At 44.3% G+C, this 17661-nt stretch overlaps 1 protein-coding gene across 2 annotated transcripts in view; it reads right to left on the bottom strand.

The window, feature by feature from the left end:
* LOC123757624 (dynactin subunit 2) overlaps nt 1-17064 on the bottom strand; it is a 137093-nt gene extending 120029 nt beyond the window's left edge. For both annotated transcript variants that reach the window (XM_045741452.2, XM_045741453.2), the window contains exons 1-2: nt 16956-17064; nt 9916-10062 (exon numbers count right to left, since the gene is read on the bottom strand). In XM_045741452.2, coding sequence (XP_045597408.1) covers nt 9916-10062; nt 16956-16991 — 183 coding nt within the window. In that variant the 5' untranslated portion in view covers nt 16992-17064. The remainder of the gene's footprint in view (nt 1-9915; nt 10063-16955) is intronic.
* Between the last annotated feature and the right edge of the window lie 597 nt (nt 17065-17661).

The raw sequence follows: 17661 nt of genomic DNA, 5'->3' as shown, positions 1-17661 counted from the left end.
CTCTCAAAAACTGGAAAATATTATTGCAGAAAGGATCTAGAACTATGTAAGGACCACAACCTATATTAACGATTTATAACAAAAATATGTTGCAATCTTATATCCTACTGTAGTTGTAATCTATTTTCAGCTAAAAACACCTGAGGATTTCTTATCATTCAAGGCCAAAGAAAATATAGTGATGAACTTGTAGTTAGGAATTGTTAATTCTAGTCTTTGGACAATTGTACTTTATTAAATTATCATCATCAATTACATTATTACATTCTCTATTACACTATTTTACTTTCATGTATATTGTTCAAGAGGTATACACACAAGAATCATGAGGTAAATGAACACCTGAGCAGACTATAATGAATACATGCTGATGCAATGAGTAAATGCTGCCTGTGCTTTGCATAGAATTGGGCAACGCAATTTTGTATCAAGAAGTTTTGTTTCAATACCACTTTGAAAATGTAATATTTTTCTATTATGCAGGTTTAGTGCAGAGTATTTTATATTATTGTACCATAGCAGCTAGCAATTCTTTACTGCATCTTAATGAACAGGGGGCACCTCCCATTTCCATACCGTCCCATAATGGGGCCACTTAAACATGACAAATTTGCCCACCAATCTCTTCAAAATTTTGAAAATGCTCAGAATAATCCCTGGATATAGAAAACTTCTTTCTTCTTATAGAGAAAGTTTAACCCCTGGGCTGCTCTGGGCTATCTGGCCTTCAACACCTACAGGCGCAAAAAAAAAAAAAAAAAAAAAAAAATTACAGCGTTGTAATGAAATGCCATTTTCTGGGCGAGACCCAGAGGCTCCCCGGAGCTTTACCAGGCTGATATGCTAATGTCAGACTTTGGCATCAGTCATGTGTATGGAGTTCTAGGACCTACCGGGGACCATGGCCAGAACCTGGCCCCCTCAGAGAGACAAGGGGAGCAATGGCCTATAGAAACCCCCGTGTGGTTGGAAGCATTCTATGTCTGCCATCGACCGGGTCAAACATCCAGAAAGGTAAGCATTCCAAAACAAACACCTATTCTGGTTAAAATTACTACCAAAAGTCGAACTAGTGGATAGAACTCCCCAACAGAAAACAAGCAAACTAGTACGACGTCACACGTCACCGCGCCGCTGTCTGCGCAGCTCCCCCCTCCCCAGGAGGGGGAAGGGGGAGCCCCGGACCTCTCATGCCGGCTATCCACCCATCAGTTCTGAGGCTGGATGTCAAAACACGCGAAAAAACGCCGACCAGAGGGAGGGAGGGTTGCCAAGGAGCCTCCGGGTCTCACCCAGAAAATGGCGTTCATTACACTCAACACTGGTTTTCTGGGGGGAGCCCCGTCGGCTCTCTGGAGCTAACTACCCACAGAGGAAGGTCAAAGGGAAGGAACCGGGAGGCAGACACCAAGCACCCCTCAACAGAAGCGAGACAACCGGCAGCCAACGCCAACCCAAGGCGACAGAGCCCGAAAAAAGGGCCCGGAAGCAACACGAGACAACGAGCAGCAAGGCCCCTGTACGAACACCAAAGATTCGTGCCCGAATGACAGCAAGGACATGCCGCCGAGACAGCAGCAAGAGCAGCGAAGCCACGAATGCCACGGGCATGGGGAAAGAACACAGGCAGACTAGCCGCAAGAACACGGCTGACAACCTGGGACACCGTCACCTGCGAACAGGGAAGAACGGAACCGGATGAACTCAAAACACGCACCGGACATAAAGGCCGTGGCACGCAAATAACAGCGGAGGGCCGCCATTGAACATAAAAACACGACACACCCCCGGCCCGACACACCAAGCACCGACAACCTAAGGACCCCTCCGGAACGCAGCAGCCCCAACCCGTGCCAAAAAAAGATGGAGACTTTCTGCCACCGAAACAACCAAAACGCCAAAACCGAAGGAGCAGAAAACCCCCCACGGAGGAGCAAGAAGCTCAGCGACCCAACCCCCCAGAGGCAAATGCCAACAGGAAAAAGAGCTGACGAAAAAACAAACCGGAACCGAAGGGGCACCACCAACCGAGGAGAAGACAGCACACGCTGACCAGAGACCTGGACGGTGCAAGCGGCGCACGAACAGGCCGGAGGTGAAACAACACACGAGACAGCGTACTAACGATGCAGAAGCAACACCAAGACTGAAAGCAGGCCGAAGCGGCTCCGCCAGCGCCGCACGAAACGAGGCGACAGTACGTGGCAAGACGACGTCCCCCAACCCCACCAGAAAAAACCAAGCTGACGCTAACAACTGCAGCCACCTAAGAAGGGACAGGAGGAAAAGAAGGGACCGCCAAAATACCCCATACTGCCGCCAAGAAATACACAGGTGGGACACCTACCACGAAGCCACCAGAGGTGAGAGACACAAGGCAGAATGTAAGCAGCCCTGACAAGGCACCTCCAAGCCCAGGAAAAGGCGGAGCCACGAGAAAATCTCGGGCGCGACCACCAAAGCCCAGGAGGCACCAAGGAGATGGAACGTCTGCCGAACAGAAAACTCCCCAATGCAAGCAAGCCCGCCAGGAGATAAGAAATGACGGGTCCGACGCGAGACATCATAAGACCCTGAAAAACCAACCAGCAGGGCAAGCCAGGAAAACCGAAGAAGGCATAAGGGTTGCCACCAGAACAGTACCTGAACCAAGGGGGTACGAGCAACGAAAACAGACCAAGACACATAAGTGCACCATAGGACACAGGCTGAAATAACGCCCAAAAAGCCAAGGAAAGCACAAAGAACACCCCTGCGGGAGAGGAGGAAACAGAGGGAGCACACAAGGAAGGGAAGCGGTAGAAACTGACCCCCCCCCCCATAGCAGAAAGAGCAGGCAAAACCGACCAAAGGAGATGCCAGGGAAGTGACTGGGGAAAAGCAGGATGAAAGAGCCAAAGCTCAAACACCAGGAAACAATCAGGGATGGACAATCAGGCAGGGACAGAACCCCACACACATGGAAGGGCCAAGCCAGGGACCCGAAGACCGCAAAAAATAACAAACACACACCCAGACGCCAACCCCATGCACAAAACAGCAGCAAAGTGCCACACCACAACCGGACACAGGAACAAGGACACGCCACGGCGAAACACGTTACCAATGCACACGTGCAGCCGCAACATGCACCACCACAACATGCAACATGTAAATAGCAACTTGCTTCTGCAAAGGCAGAGAACGGTGCAGGCAGACCCCGGACAGGGCCAACGGTGACACGATAGAACCCAGCTGGCCCAGGAACCTGCACACCCAGCGACCAACAGCAGAAATACCAGCCTGATACCTGCTGGATGGGGTTCAGAAAGTTCATTTACTCCCCAAGCCCGGCCCGAGGCTAGGCTTGATATGTGAGAGGGTGCTCCACCAGGCTATTGCTTGGAGCAGCCCACAGGCCCACATACCCACCACAGCCAGGATGGGCCGAAACCTCTATTCGAAAACAGGCTAGTGTTCCATGGAATTCCACGGACGTACCGGCAATACGGCGGATGCTCGCAGGTAGGACGTGTAACAACCACAGACCTCTGATGGTTATACAGTGTTCCCTGATTGTGCCTATGGCACCACTGCACTCCACTGGTACTATCCCACAAGTCCTTCCATATAGGCGGGACCCAAGAGCCAGAGCTCAAACCCCGCAAGCACAATCAGGAGAGCCCTACCAGGTGAGTACATAACCAGCATCACAACCCACACACCTCATAACATGAAAGAGGTGGGTTCCCTGAATGACTCTAGCATGGGTTGGACATGCACATGAGTGGGACTGGAAAGGTTGGAAAGGGAGTCACTGGTGTGCGAATGGTCTCATTAGTACATAAATATACCTAAATAAAGACAGGTATATAAACATCTTTGCATCCAGCGCCCGGCCAAAAGACGCCAGACCGCAGAAACTTACCTGTCGAACGGAGGCACGAACGTGACACGACCCAACAGTGCCCAGAAGATCCTGGGAGCACCGCCAGGTGAAGAAGCCAGAGTCGGACACACAGGAGAGCAGGGTAGAGGTGAAGGAGGAGGCCCACACCCATGACACAGGGAAAACCTTGTTGTTCTCCCTACAGGTGGAATCCAGGACACCCCCGGAGTGAAGGGGCACATAACGGAGAAAGGGAGAAGAGCGAGAGGCGAAGCACCCAAGAAAAAAGGACACAAAACACCAGCACTGAAACAAACCGCCCAGACCAAAACAAACTCCACAGCGCATGCGCATGACACACTGGACGAACCACACAACCCGCTCTGCGGGAAGGCGCCAACTAAGACGACTGCACTAGAAAAATAGCCAAAAGAGGAAGCAGTAACAACAAAACCAGCCAACTAAGTGAAGACAGAGCCCAAAGGGAACTCAACCGGGCTACGAGTAGCCCAACTGGGCCACAAGTAGCCCAATACGGTGACCCGGACTAGGAGCCGACAGACATTCCAATAATACGTGAAGTAGCGAAAACCTTCCCGAACCCTCAAGAACACAGAAGCAAACACCAGTCCCGAAGGCACACACAGGCACAGTCGCACCCATAGACCTCACACAACCTATATATTATGCGAGATATCTTTAACCCTCAAACCGCTAGGGGCCCAAATGGAATTCACACCCACAGGCGCAACAAAAAAAAAAAAATCCAAAAAATTCTTTCGTCTTATAGAAGTGTTTATTTTTGTTCCCTGATCACGGAATAAATAACAAAAAAATCGTAGGTGGCATATTTAGCAGTTATAGGGTAGGGAAGTGTGGCAAAAAAGGGGCGTTGACAGAGCCTTCGCCAGACGAGGTCTACTCCGCCCGAGCTGTCAGACGGCAGTTGCCACAAATATATTATTACCTAATTATTTCAATGTCTCTGGTTGATTTTTTCTTAGTTTTTTTGCAGTAATATTATTCCATACAGTGAATTGTGGTATATTTATATAATAAAATGTGTGAACCATCGCCGTACTCAAAATTATGGTGTGCATATTAGTGATTCAATTATTATGTTCATAAAACAATAAACAAATAGTTTTGCTGTTGTTACACTATATACACAGGTTATATATAAGTATCTGCATGTTTTGTTCACCATAACGAACTACTAAGTTGGTCTTGTGAGTCAAAAAGCAACGAGGAGTGACCGCCAAACACCAGCGAGCCACTCCCTCCCTCAACACCACCTCACTCACCCTCATTCTCCTCCCACAATACTGTTTTAGCATTTATTCACTATACACAGACGTTATATATACGTATTTACATGTTTTGTTCACCATAACTGTACATCTAAGCTTGTATGGTGAGTAAAGGCACAAAGACATAGCTACTCACACAGTCAGCTGATCGGCGGCCGCCCTCAAGGCCAGAAGCACTAATATTTCTCCTCCAACAATATTGCTTGTGGTGTTATTACGCTATATACACACTATATAAGAATCTACTTGTTTTATTCACCATACCTGTACAAACAAGCTGGTATGGTGCCCAATGACCATAGTGGCCATCAGTAAACATGCCAAGTCGTGCAGACGACGCTCCTCCCTCACCAAAATGGCGGCTCCCAACCTACTCCTCTCGCTGTTATCTCACACTATACACACGTTATATATAAGTATCTACATTTGTGTCCTCCATAGCGAACCACTAAGCTGGTATGGTAAGTGCAGTCAATATAAGGTGACCACACAGTCAGACGACGACGCCACCACCCTCCCTCCCACAGCATTACTCCTCCCTCCATGGAGCACAGCGCTAAATATCACCACAATCCTGCTATTATCAGAATCCTGATCAGTTTTATCACAGTCAGGGGGCTTCAGTAATACTATCACTGCTAAATAATAGCAGTATCATTTATATTATGGTATTTGTAGGCGTTGCTGTGGTCACAAGCTGAACAGCAGTGCTGTGAGCTAGTGCTGCGTGCGCCAGCCTTGGTAACTTGCTCAATACTGATGCTCTAACACCCAAGAATGTTGGCCTGGATTTTTTTTCTTGGTGGCATCTGGCAACTATCGGTCGTTGCTGTACTATAGCTGCCCCTATCCCAGGCGGGGCGTTTAAATTATAGCGCTAGACACGAAATCATATATAAATGATGTGCGCGGTTTCGGTTTTGTCACTGATATCATTTATATATGATAAGCGCGGTTTGAGGGTTAAAGAATTCTGATAAAGAAAGAGATCTAAGGGTGGTTTCTAGATAGAAAACTATCACCTGAGGACCACATAAAGAATATTGTGCGAGGAGCCTATGCCACGCTTTCTAACTTCAGAATTGCTTTTAAATACATGGATGGCGATATACTAAAGAAATTGTTCACAACTTTTGTTAGGCCAAAGCTAGAATATGCAGAGGTTGTGTGGTGCCCATATCTTAAGAAGCACATCAACAAACTGGAAAAGATGCAAAGACATGCTACTAAGTGGCTCCCAGAACTGAAGGGCAAGAGCTACGAGGAGAGGTTAGAGGCATTAAATATGTCAAAACTAGAAGACAGAATAAAAAGAGGTGATATGATCACTACATACAAAATAGTAACAGGAATTGATAAAATCGATAGGGAAGATTTCCTGAGACCTGAAACTTTAAGAACAAGAGGTCATAGATTTAAACTAGCTAAACACAGATGCCAAAGAAATATAAGAAAATTCACTTTCGCAAACAGAGTGGTAGACGGTTGGAACAAGTTAGGTGAGAAGGTGGAGGAGGCCAAGACCGTCAGTAGTTTCAAAGCGTTATATGACAGAGCTGGGAAGACGGGACACCACGAGCGTAGCTCTCATCCTGTAACTACACTTAGGTAATTACACTTAGGTAATTACCCGAGACCAGAAGTCATGTAGAACCCCAAGAACGGGGATACATGACGAAGACACCGTCCCTAAAAAAGGGGGGAGCATCCACCTACAGGATGGAACCAACTGACTCAAAGGCCAAGGAACAGAGCCTGGGGAGGGGCCGGCGCCCAACAACACGTACGGCGAGTACGGAGGGAAAAACCCCACTTCGCGTAACCACAAGCCCCGCCTAGGAGGGGGAGAACCCCCCCCCCCCGGGGTCCTACGGGGCTAAGGCCCCCAAGTCAGCCACTCCCCAGCTCCGGGAACCCACACGACAGGCCCTGGGGCCGAGCCGTGCCCCCAAAGCCCCGGCCGTACCAGAAAACTGGGGCAGCCATGAAAATACTAAGGAAGGGACCCCACTGGCAGACTCTAACAACACGGCTGGAGGAACAGGCTCAAATGCCCCCGTCACTACCCCAGAAGGGGAATTCCCAGAGACTGCCCGAGTCTCAAAACCATCAAACCCCGCCCCAAAACCAGACGGTAAGGAACCGGATGTAGGCAGGAGGGGGGGATATCCAGGGGAAAGACAAGGGGGCGTGGAAGGAACCGAAGCAACCAACACCCCCAAGTCCCAACACGAACCAAAACGGGGCAGCCCCGTTTTGGTTCGTGTCCCGTTTTGGTTCGTGCCCCTTTTCCTGGTTTGCAGATCAGTCTGCAAGCCAGGAAAACCCCGGAACTCCAGAAGGCAGAACTGGGTCACACGAGGAAACAAAACCCCCTGAACCCACAATGAGCCCAAGAGGAAGAAACCTCCGGAACGAAACCAAAGAACCCAAAGGAACCCGGAATCGAACCAGGGGAAGCCCAAACCACCACATTTGCCGGCGGAGAAACACCACAGAAAGGCAAAGCACAGCCCCCAGACAGAACCCCCAGGGGAAATGGTCATAACATAAGAGGGTAGAGGATAGCACTGAAAACCTCTGCGACGAGTACAGCCACGGGGGCCTAGCAGAGGGCTGCCAAACACTACCAGTAGAACTATAGCCACACTGGGCAGACCCCCACCAGGCATGAAAATAAAAACAAAAGAAAAACCTCACAAAAGTACACCATCTCCCGAGGCAACAGGAACCCGTCGCCGCTTAGGTGGCAGGCTGTGCAACACCTTGACGCCCTAACCAGCACAATACCAATCCCTACCCAGGGCCAAGCAAGGGCCCCCAGCCCCAGCTGGCCCCAAGGGCGAGGCAAATGCCAAGCAGCAAGAACCTCTACAGGAATGGTTCCCGAACGCCCCAGGTAAGATAACTCTGTTACGCAGGGGCAGTACTCACAGGGCGCTTACGGAAGTCAGTCACTAAGCGCATGCAGCCTGGCACTGATGAGGTACTCCTGGCCACCGCACAACACAACACAACGCAGCCCTCCCCCGCCCCCTCTTGGGGCGGGGAGGGCTGCGCGGACGATCGCGCGGCAGTAAGTGTGATGCTTGCTTGTTTCCTTGTGATTGTAGGGAGTTTCTACCTCTCTGTTCGGTTTTTTGTTTTAGATTTTTACCATGTGGGGTTTGTTTTGTTATGCCTACCTTTCTGGGTGCCGAACCCCGATCGATGGCAGATAAGGAAAACCCCAACCACAAAGAGGCTTTCCTGGGGCCATTGCTCCCTGAAACCTCTCTGAAGGGGCCAGGTTCTGGCGCTGGTCCCTGGTAGGTCTGAACTCCTTAGCTAAAGTCCCAGTTTAATATTACATACATTAGCCCAATAAGCTCCAGAGTGCCATAGGGGCTCCCCACAGAAAATATAGGGATAGGGAAAATATAGGGATAACAAACATATATATTGCAGTAACTTTATTGACCATATATAAGTGATAAGGCTCTCATCTGGTCCTCAATTCATCAGTACAACCTAAAGAGACAAAGAAAATATGCCTGCAAAATGAAATCTGAAAACAAATCAGGCCCCCAAAAATAAAAGTCACACATTCCTCCACCTGTGGCTGAATAAAATGTTGACAAATTTTGTTAAAAGTTTACATGCCTAGTGCCGGATATGTATTCTCCAGGATGTAGTTACATGAAAATCCAATTAAAAACAAAAGGGAAAAATAAAAAAACAAAAAAACAAAAAAAACAAAAAAATAGAAGTGGTTGTCAGCATTTTGTACAATGGGACGTAAAAAATACTGCCATTGGGGCAATGCATTTATATGATATATAATAAAATAGAGCATAACAACATACTAACTCATTATTATGTGTTAACTCTGGCCTGCCAGGTGGCTCCAGCTGCATATCCACTATGTAGACCTTCCTAACTACTACTGGTCTTCTTTGTGCCTCAGACAGGTGCTTACATCTCTTTATCCCTGATTGCCAGTAGTGTATATAGGTGTTATCATTATTATCGGTACCAGTTGCCCCTCAGTCTCTCACATATATTTACAAAAACAAATCGTAAAAAAATAATGTCTTAACATACTGGGATGAAAATTTCAGGATGCTGATGGCAAATAACTGGAGATTTTTTTTTAATTTTTCATATTTTGAAAAATACTCTACGTCACTGGGCCCTTTAAATATGCTAAAACTAGAAGATAGAAGAAAAAGAGGATATATGATCACTACATACAAAATAGTAACAGGAATTGATAAAATTCATAGGGAAGATTTCCAGAGACCTGGAACTTCAAGAACAAGAGGTCATAGATTTAAACTAAACAAAGATGCCAAAGAAATATAAGAAAATTCACTTTTGCAAACAGAGTGGTAGATGGTTGGAGCAAGTTAGGCGAAGAAGGTGGTAGAGGCCAAAACCCTCAGTAGTTTCAAAGCGTTATATGACAGAGTGCTTGGAAGATGGGACACCACGAGCGTAGCTCTCATCCTGTAACTACACTTAGGTAATTACACTTACGTAATTACACTTAGGTAATTACATACACACACAGGTGAGTACAACTAGGTGAGTACACACACATACATACATATTATGCAGTTATATTGGTGGACATCAGTACCCCTTTCCAACTTCCATGGGCTGAAGAGGCATCAGCCTAGAGAAGTCAAAGAAACAATATAACAATTGACAATATATAATAACCAATTGACAATGTAATAGAGGAATGACACTAACCTTGCCCTTAAAATGAGAATGTGCATCATTAGCAGATATATGGAGCGTTTCCACGGCACCACTGCTGTCTCCACACTCGTTCAATGTATAATCTTGCTCGCTCTCGGGCAGTTCACATGTCTCGTATACATCTGGTTGGTCATACACCTGAAGCAAGTCTCTCATAAAATATGGAGAAAAAGATATAGTCACATATCTAATTTATTCTATAAACCAATTCAACCTCGTGTTCAGACATTCGAAATAATTACACAAGGGGTAAAATATACATTAAAAACTATAAACAAATCAAAACAGCAGGTCACAATAGAGTATTTCATAATTGCAACACAAGAGGAAGGACACAATAATGCACACACAAACTAACCTTACAAGTTTATTGTGACATTTCCCGTGAGCATAAAATCAAGTATTTGCAAAAAAAAAAAAAAAAAAAAATGAACTTTGTAAAATGATAAATTCCCTTTCCAAACCACGTACATCTTAAAAAAAAAATCCACTTACTTTGGCTGTGGGGACATGAAGAAGGGGGCGTCACGGGCTGGTCGCCAGTGCATAAAGCTCCCAGAGACGGTCGCGCTGGCCATTCAATACCGCGAGTTGCCACGGATATATTTTCAATTATTTATTCTATGTATTTTAATGAGGTTTTATTTGTTTTTTATCGTATATGTTGCGTATTTGTGTTCTTTACAATATGTATACAGTAGAACGTTCATAATGTTCCATAGAACTGTGATACATATGTCGGTAATATGTCCACAATAAATGTTTATTGTCGCAATATTACTTGTTCAAAATTCACTAAAATTACAATATATACAATTTCTCACACTATTTACGCAGTAACACACTGCATTACACACTCAGTACTTCGGAAGTGAGTGATAATCAACGAAGCAGTCCATGGTATACAGTACAGCACGACTTAACTCTCGTTGCACCAGGTACAGATAGATTTTCACTTACTGTTTCTTCATTCTGTGTGATTACAAATAATGCACTAATGTACACCCTTGGCTTTAGTACCTGTAGGTGGTATGTAGCCAAGCTTGTAAAGCATAAGGTAGTCTTGAAAAGATTATAGATAAAAATAAATTTGTAAGATGGTCTTGAAAAGATCGCTTTGTAAGGTCCCACACTGGAAGAGATTCAGCCAACCTCAAAGAGTGTCAGTCAATCTGGAAGAGATTCAGGCATTCTGGAAGAGATTCAGCTATTTTTTAAAATATCTATGTAAAACACCACCATGGAAGCCAAGAACACTGTTCATCTATGTTACTTGTATCAGATGCATCATCACTGAACTCAGAAAATGATTCCTCTATGTATCATCTATAAAAATTGGAGATGACAAGGGTGGCCCCTCAAAGCTATAACTGGATACGCTCGCTGTATCATTCTCATCTGTACTGTATCACTTGCATCCCACCTTTGTGTTAGGTTCTTATTCCGTCTAGCTTCATCAATATCATGACCCTTATGTTCTTCAAACAATAAGTTCTGAATTTTACCGACAGAGAGCGATCTTTCAACACTGCGTCGGACAGGTGATTGGGAGCCACCCATGGTTGCTCACTCAGTACTAACCCAGCCAGCAGCCTTCAGGCATTATGGGAAATTTTTTGAAGATGGCTGCCTCTCACTGGAGGTCGCAAGAGCCCATTTCGTACACAACCTACCGCGTACACGTTTCAGAATCTGTCCATGGGTTATTATGTCTATTGGCTTCAATGGGAACAGGAAGCTAGTGATCTATCAAAGTACCTTCCCATTATTCCCAAGGATGTTTTCCAGGTGAACTGTGAACTCTGGTTCAGCATTGTCTCGTGTCATTTATTGCTTTGGCAGGTGATTTCATGGGTTTATTAACATATTGGTGAAAACCAAATTCGTTATGTGTCTCAGCAATGTCTGAGGAATTCACAGAACAGATAAACAAAATAGAGAATAGCCTCGATAATTTGGCATAATACCCGATATTATCTTCCTAGGTAACTTCAACCTGCAACGTCTAAAATGGAGAATGGCAAACAATAATATTATACCAGAAAATCTATCTGGACATAACCAACCACAGATTAGAAAACTACAGTACAGTACAGTACATAGATTCTGCAACGAATTTTCACTCGGTGGAGTAAAAGGGAGCCGGTCGGCCGAGCGGACTCCACGCTGGACTTATGATCCTGTGGTCCTGGGTTCGATCCCGGGCGCAAGCGAGAAACAATGGGCAGAGTATCTTTCACCCTATGCCCCTGTTACCTAGCAGTAAAATAGGTACCTGGGTGTTAGTCAGCTGTCATGGGCTGCTTCCTGGGGGTGGAGGCCTGGTCGAGGACCGGGCCGCGGGGACATTAAGCCCCAAAAGCATCTCAAGATAACCTCAAGAGGTGAAAAATTGAGAATATGGTAAAAAAAAACTGAATTTAAAAAAACTGAGTTGAAGTTGAAAACAATGAAATGCCATTTTCTGGGCGAGACCCGGAGGCTCCCCAGAGCTATCCAGGCTGATATGGATACCTGCTTGATGGTGTTCTGGGAGTTCTTCTACTCCCCAAGCCCAAACATGAACTTCAGTCCTGGCTTTGTTACTGTGGACTCTTCCCTTTCACAGTACAGTATATACTTAAATGCTCTAATCTTTCTAACAAACGTGACCTAACATAAGCTTGCCCTTCTCTTTATCTTTCTTTCTCTCTCCTTTTCTTTCTCTCTTCTCTCATTTCTGTTCTGTTTTCTTTACGTTCCCTTACTATCCTCTTCTTATTCCTATTACTATCTCCTTCTCATTAGGTGGTTACAATAGGAGCTGCCTCGTATGGGCCAATAGGCCCTCTGCAGTTCTTGTTCCTACTACTATCTCCTCTACTACACTTTGCTCCTCACCTCTCTCTAGCCTACTTATTGCATTTCCAGTGAATTCAGGTTAAGCTTTGTTAATCTTTCTTCAAATGAAAGATTTCTAATTTGGGGAATTAACTTTGTCATCCTACGCTGGACACGTTCAAGTGAATTTATATCCATTCTATAGTACGGCGACCAAAACTGAACTGCATAATCCAAATGGGGCCTAACCAGAGCAAGATGTAGCTGAACAACACCCCCAGATGTCTTGTTACTAACACTTCGATTAATAAATCCCAGTGTCCTATTCGCCTTATTACGAACATTCATGCATTGATCCTTTGGTTTTAAATTCTTACTAATCATAACTCCCAGATCCCTTTCGCAATCAGACTTGGCAATGTCAACATCATCCAGCTCATATCTTGTAACTATCATTACCTAGCCTAAAAACTTTACATTTATCAGCATTAAACTGCATCTGCCAATCTTTTGACCATTTCAAAACCCTATTTAGATACACTTGAAGTGATAGTGAGTTTTCTTCCGTGTTAATTTCCCTACCGATTTTTGTATCATCTGCAAATTTGCAAATGTTGCTACTCAAACTTTAATCTATATCATTTATATATTATAAACAGAGGTCCCAGGACAGAGCCTTGAGGTACTCCACTTACAACATTATTCCACTCTGACTTGACCCCATTTATACTGACTCAGTTTCCTTTGGAATAGCCATGCCCTAATCCAACTTAATATAGCACACCCAATACCATGAGCCTCTATCTTTTTAATCAGCCTTTCATGTGGCACTGTATCCGGTAAGGGAGCCAGTCGGCCGAGCGGACAGCACACTGGACTTGTGATCCTGTGGTCCTGGGTTCGATCCCAGGCGCCGGCGAGAAACAATGGGCAGAGTTTCTTTCACCCTATGCCCCTGTTACCTAGCAGTAAAATAGGTACCTGGGTGTTAGTCAGCTGTCACGGGCTGCTTCCTGGGGGTGGAGGCCTGGTCGAGGACCGGGCCGCGGGGACACTAAAAAGCCCCGAAATCATCTCAAGATAACCTCAAGAAGTATCAAAAGCTTTGCTAAAGTCAAGGTACACAACATCACAATCCTTACTACTATCAACTGTCTTAACAATGCTGGAATAAAAAGATAGCAAATTTGTTAAACATGAATGGCCATTTGTAAAACCATGTTGCGACTCAATTATTAATTTATGTTTTTCAAGATGAAGACGAATTGTATTTGCAATTATTGATTCAAGTAACTTTCCCACAATACACGTTAGGCTAACTGGCCAATAGTTTGAAGCAAGTGATCTATCTCTTTTCTTAAAAATTGGTACCACATTAGCAACCTTCCATGACTCTGGCACTCTGCCTGACTCTACTGATTTATTAAATGTGGTAGGCAGTGGCTCACGAAGCTCCTCTTTGCATTCTTTAAGCACCCTGGCAAACACTTCATCCGGCCCTGGGGATTTGTTTGGCCAGAGGTTTTACTATTTGTTTAATTACATCCTCCCTGGTAACTGCTAAACCTGTCAACCTGTCCTCGTCCCCACCCACATAGACTTGCTCGGCTGAAGGCATATTGTTAAGTTCCTCTTTAGTAAATACAGATATAAAATATTGATTAAAAATACTACTCATCTCCTCATTATCCGTTATTTGACCTGTCTCGGTTTTTAATGGACCTATTCTTTCCCTGGTCTTTGTACGATATAACTGAAAAAAACTTTAGGCTTAAGGGTTCTTCTGTTCCTTTGTCATCCACTTTGGGTCATTAGTATTCGATCTATTCAATTTGTATAGTATACTACGTTCCTGTGCTTTGCTTAGAATATTTTTAAATAAGTTATATTTTGAATCCACATCGAAATCCCCTTTTACGTCACCTATCACTGGGTTCACATCTCGCTCCAAGACCAGCCCACCCCCCCATGCCCAAGAATTTCCAATCTATTTGACCCAAAAAATTTCTTAGGCTATTGAAATCAGATTTTTGAAAATCTGGCACTTTAACAGAATTTTCTCCTACAGACCTATTCCATTCTATGCTAAATTTGATTTCTTTGTGATCACTGTCCCCTAGCTCACTCCTTATTTCAATGTCATTAATTTGTGTTTCCCTGTTAGTTAACACTAAATCTAAAACATCATTTTCCCGCATTGGTTCCTTAATGTGTTGGCTAAGAAAGCAATCTTCAATTAATTCTAGAAAATCTTCTGCTTCATTATTCCCTGTTCTGTTACACCAATTTATTCCACTGAAATTAAAGTCACCCATGACACAAATAGTGCTAGACCTAGAGGCTCTAGATATTTCATCCCATAAGTGCTGTGCTTCCAACCTGTTTAAGTTTGGTGGCCTATATATAACTCCTATTATAAGATTATTTACTCTTTCATTTATTCTATCCAAATATTTTGTGTGACTCAGTTTTGATTCCCTCTTTGGGACTACATTTCAAATTGTCCCTAACATATATGGCTACTCCACCTCTTCGTCTAATATACCTATCTGTGTGAAATAGTTTAAATCCATTTATTTGATATTCAGCTAATAATTCTCTATTTTCTACATTCATCCACGTTTCGGTAAGTGCAATAATATCTATTTTTTTCTGTGCAGACAAGAGCATTTAAATCACTTATTTTGTTTCTTAGACTTCTACTGTTAGTGTAATATACCCTAAGTGTATTGTTAATTTGAGGCTCTTCTCTTTCCCTGATCATTTTGCCAATGTTTCTCCCACAAACACATACTTTTATTACCTCCTTCCTCCATATCAATTCCCATACCACAATCTGCTAATAGTTTTTACGAGCACTGTAACAACCCATCCGGTCTAACAGCAGTTCAAGTGTGTTTACGAGCACTATAACAACCCATCCAGTCTAACAGCAGTTCAAGTGTGTTTACGAGCACTGTAACAACCCATCCGGCCTAACAGCAGTTCAAGTGTGTTTACGAGCACTATAACAACCCATCCAGTCTAACAGCAGTTCAAGTGTGTTTACGAGCACTGTAACAACCCATCCGGCCTAACAGCAGTTCAAGTGTGTTTACGAGCACTATAACAACCCATCCAGTCTAACAGCAGTTCAAGTGTGTTTACGAGCACTATAACAACCCATCCGGCCTAACAGCAGTTCAAGTGTGTTTACGAGCACTATAACAACCCATCCGGCCTAACAGCAGTTCAAGTGTGTTTACGAGCACTGTAACAACCCATCCAGTCTAACAGCAGTTCAAGTGTGTTTACGAGCACTATAACAACCCATCCGGCCTAACAGCAGTTCAAGTGTGTTTACGAGCACTGTAACAACCCATCCAGTCTAACAGCAGTTCAAGTGTGTTTACGAGCACTATAACAACCCATCCGGCCTAACAGCAGTTCAAGTGTGTTTACGAGCACTGTAACAACCCATCCAGTCTAACAGCAGTTCAAGTGTGTTTACGAGCACTATAACAACCCATCCGGCCTAACAGCAGTTCAAGTGTGTTTACGAGCACTGTAACAACCCATCCAGTCTAACAGCAGTTCAAGTGTGTTTACGAGCACTATAACAACCCATCCGGCCTAACAGCAGTTCAAGTGTGTTTACGAGCACTATAACAACCCATCCGGCCTAACAGCAGTTCAAGTGTGTTTACGAGCACTGTAACAACCCATCCAGTCTAACAGCAGTTCAAGTGTGTTTACGAGCACTATAACAACCCATCCGGCCTAACAGCAGTTCAAGTGTGTTTACGAGCACTATAACAACCCAGCCGGCCTAACAGCAGTTCAAGTGTGTTTACGAGCACTATAACAACCCATCCAGTCTAACAGCAGTTCAAGTGTGTTTACGAGCACTATAACAACCCATCCGGCCTAACAGCAGTTCAAGTGTGTTTACGAGCACTGTAACAACCCATCCGGCCTAACAGCAGTTCAAGTGTGTTTACGAGCACTATAACAACCCAGCCGGCCTAACAGCAGTTCAGGAGAAGTCTAATTAAGTGTCAAAGTGGGCTCAAGCCCTACCAGTCATCATTCCAGATGTATATGTTATCCTGAGAAAATATATATATATTACCCTTGTGTGTACCCTAACACAGCTCAGGTTGTCCCGTGTGCGTGTGTGTGTGAGTGTGAGTGAAGGCAATAGAGGCGGAGAGAGAGAGAGAGAGACTTACAATGCCAGGGAGGCCAGCATACTTGGGGTCGGCCATGGTGCAGCAGCGGCAGTGTTTACGCCCAGCTGACTCACACCTCCCGCACACTGTTGCCACATCCACCACCACACACACAAGCCTTCATTTAAACTACGGCTATAGACAATAAAATACAATGCCTTTGTTATCTCTACAATAATTAAATTAATACATGTTAAAAAATGAAAGAAATATTCGGTGCAAGTTGTATTTTTATTATTTAAAAAAAAAACACGATTAGGTATACAGCAGTTTGTTTGTCTTGGCAATATTTATTATATTATCGTTTTCTTAAATTAAAATTTTCAGTATTTTATCATAATAATCATAATAATATTTAATTATAAATAAAATATACACTAGTTATATTACATTGTTTTGATACATGGTATAGCACTTCTATTTTGCTATCGTTTTTATTAACACGCAGTGACAACCGGCCGCAGACTCTCCTTGATAGCTTGCAAATAAATGTATTGAATGTGGGCTTATCGTCTCCACAGGTAAAAACCAGGATCTATTCCCCCAAAAATCAATAATCGTCCTGTTTTTAAAGTCAATGATCAGCGCACTGAATACTGCAGGCAATACAAATACCTCGATGTGAATATTAATAATGACATTGTAAGTGAACTTCAGTTTAAGCTTAAAGAAAGGCTAAGTCCTCTTAAAACGCTTGCTGGAAAGT

This window comes from Procambarus clarkii, chromosome 19 (assembly GCF_040958095.1).
Source record: "Procambarus clarkii isolate CNS0578487 chromosome 19, FALCON_Pclarkii_2.0, whole genome shotgun sequence".
In the NCBI taxonomy this organism is placed as follows: domain Eukaryota; kingdom Metazoa; phylum Arthropoda; class Malacostraca; order Decapoda; family Cambaridae; genus Procambarus; species Procambarus clarkii.
The sequence above is the reverse complement of the archived record's forward strand: the minus strand, read 5'-3'. Positions and strand labels throughout refer to the sequence as shown.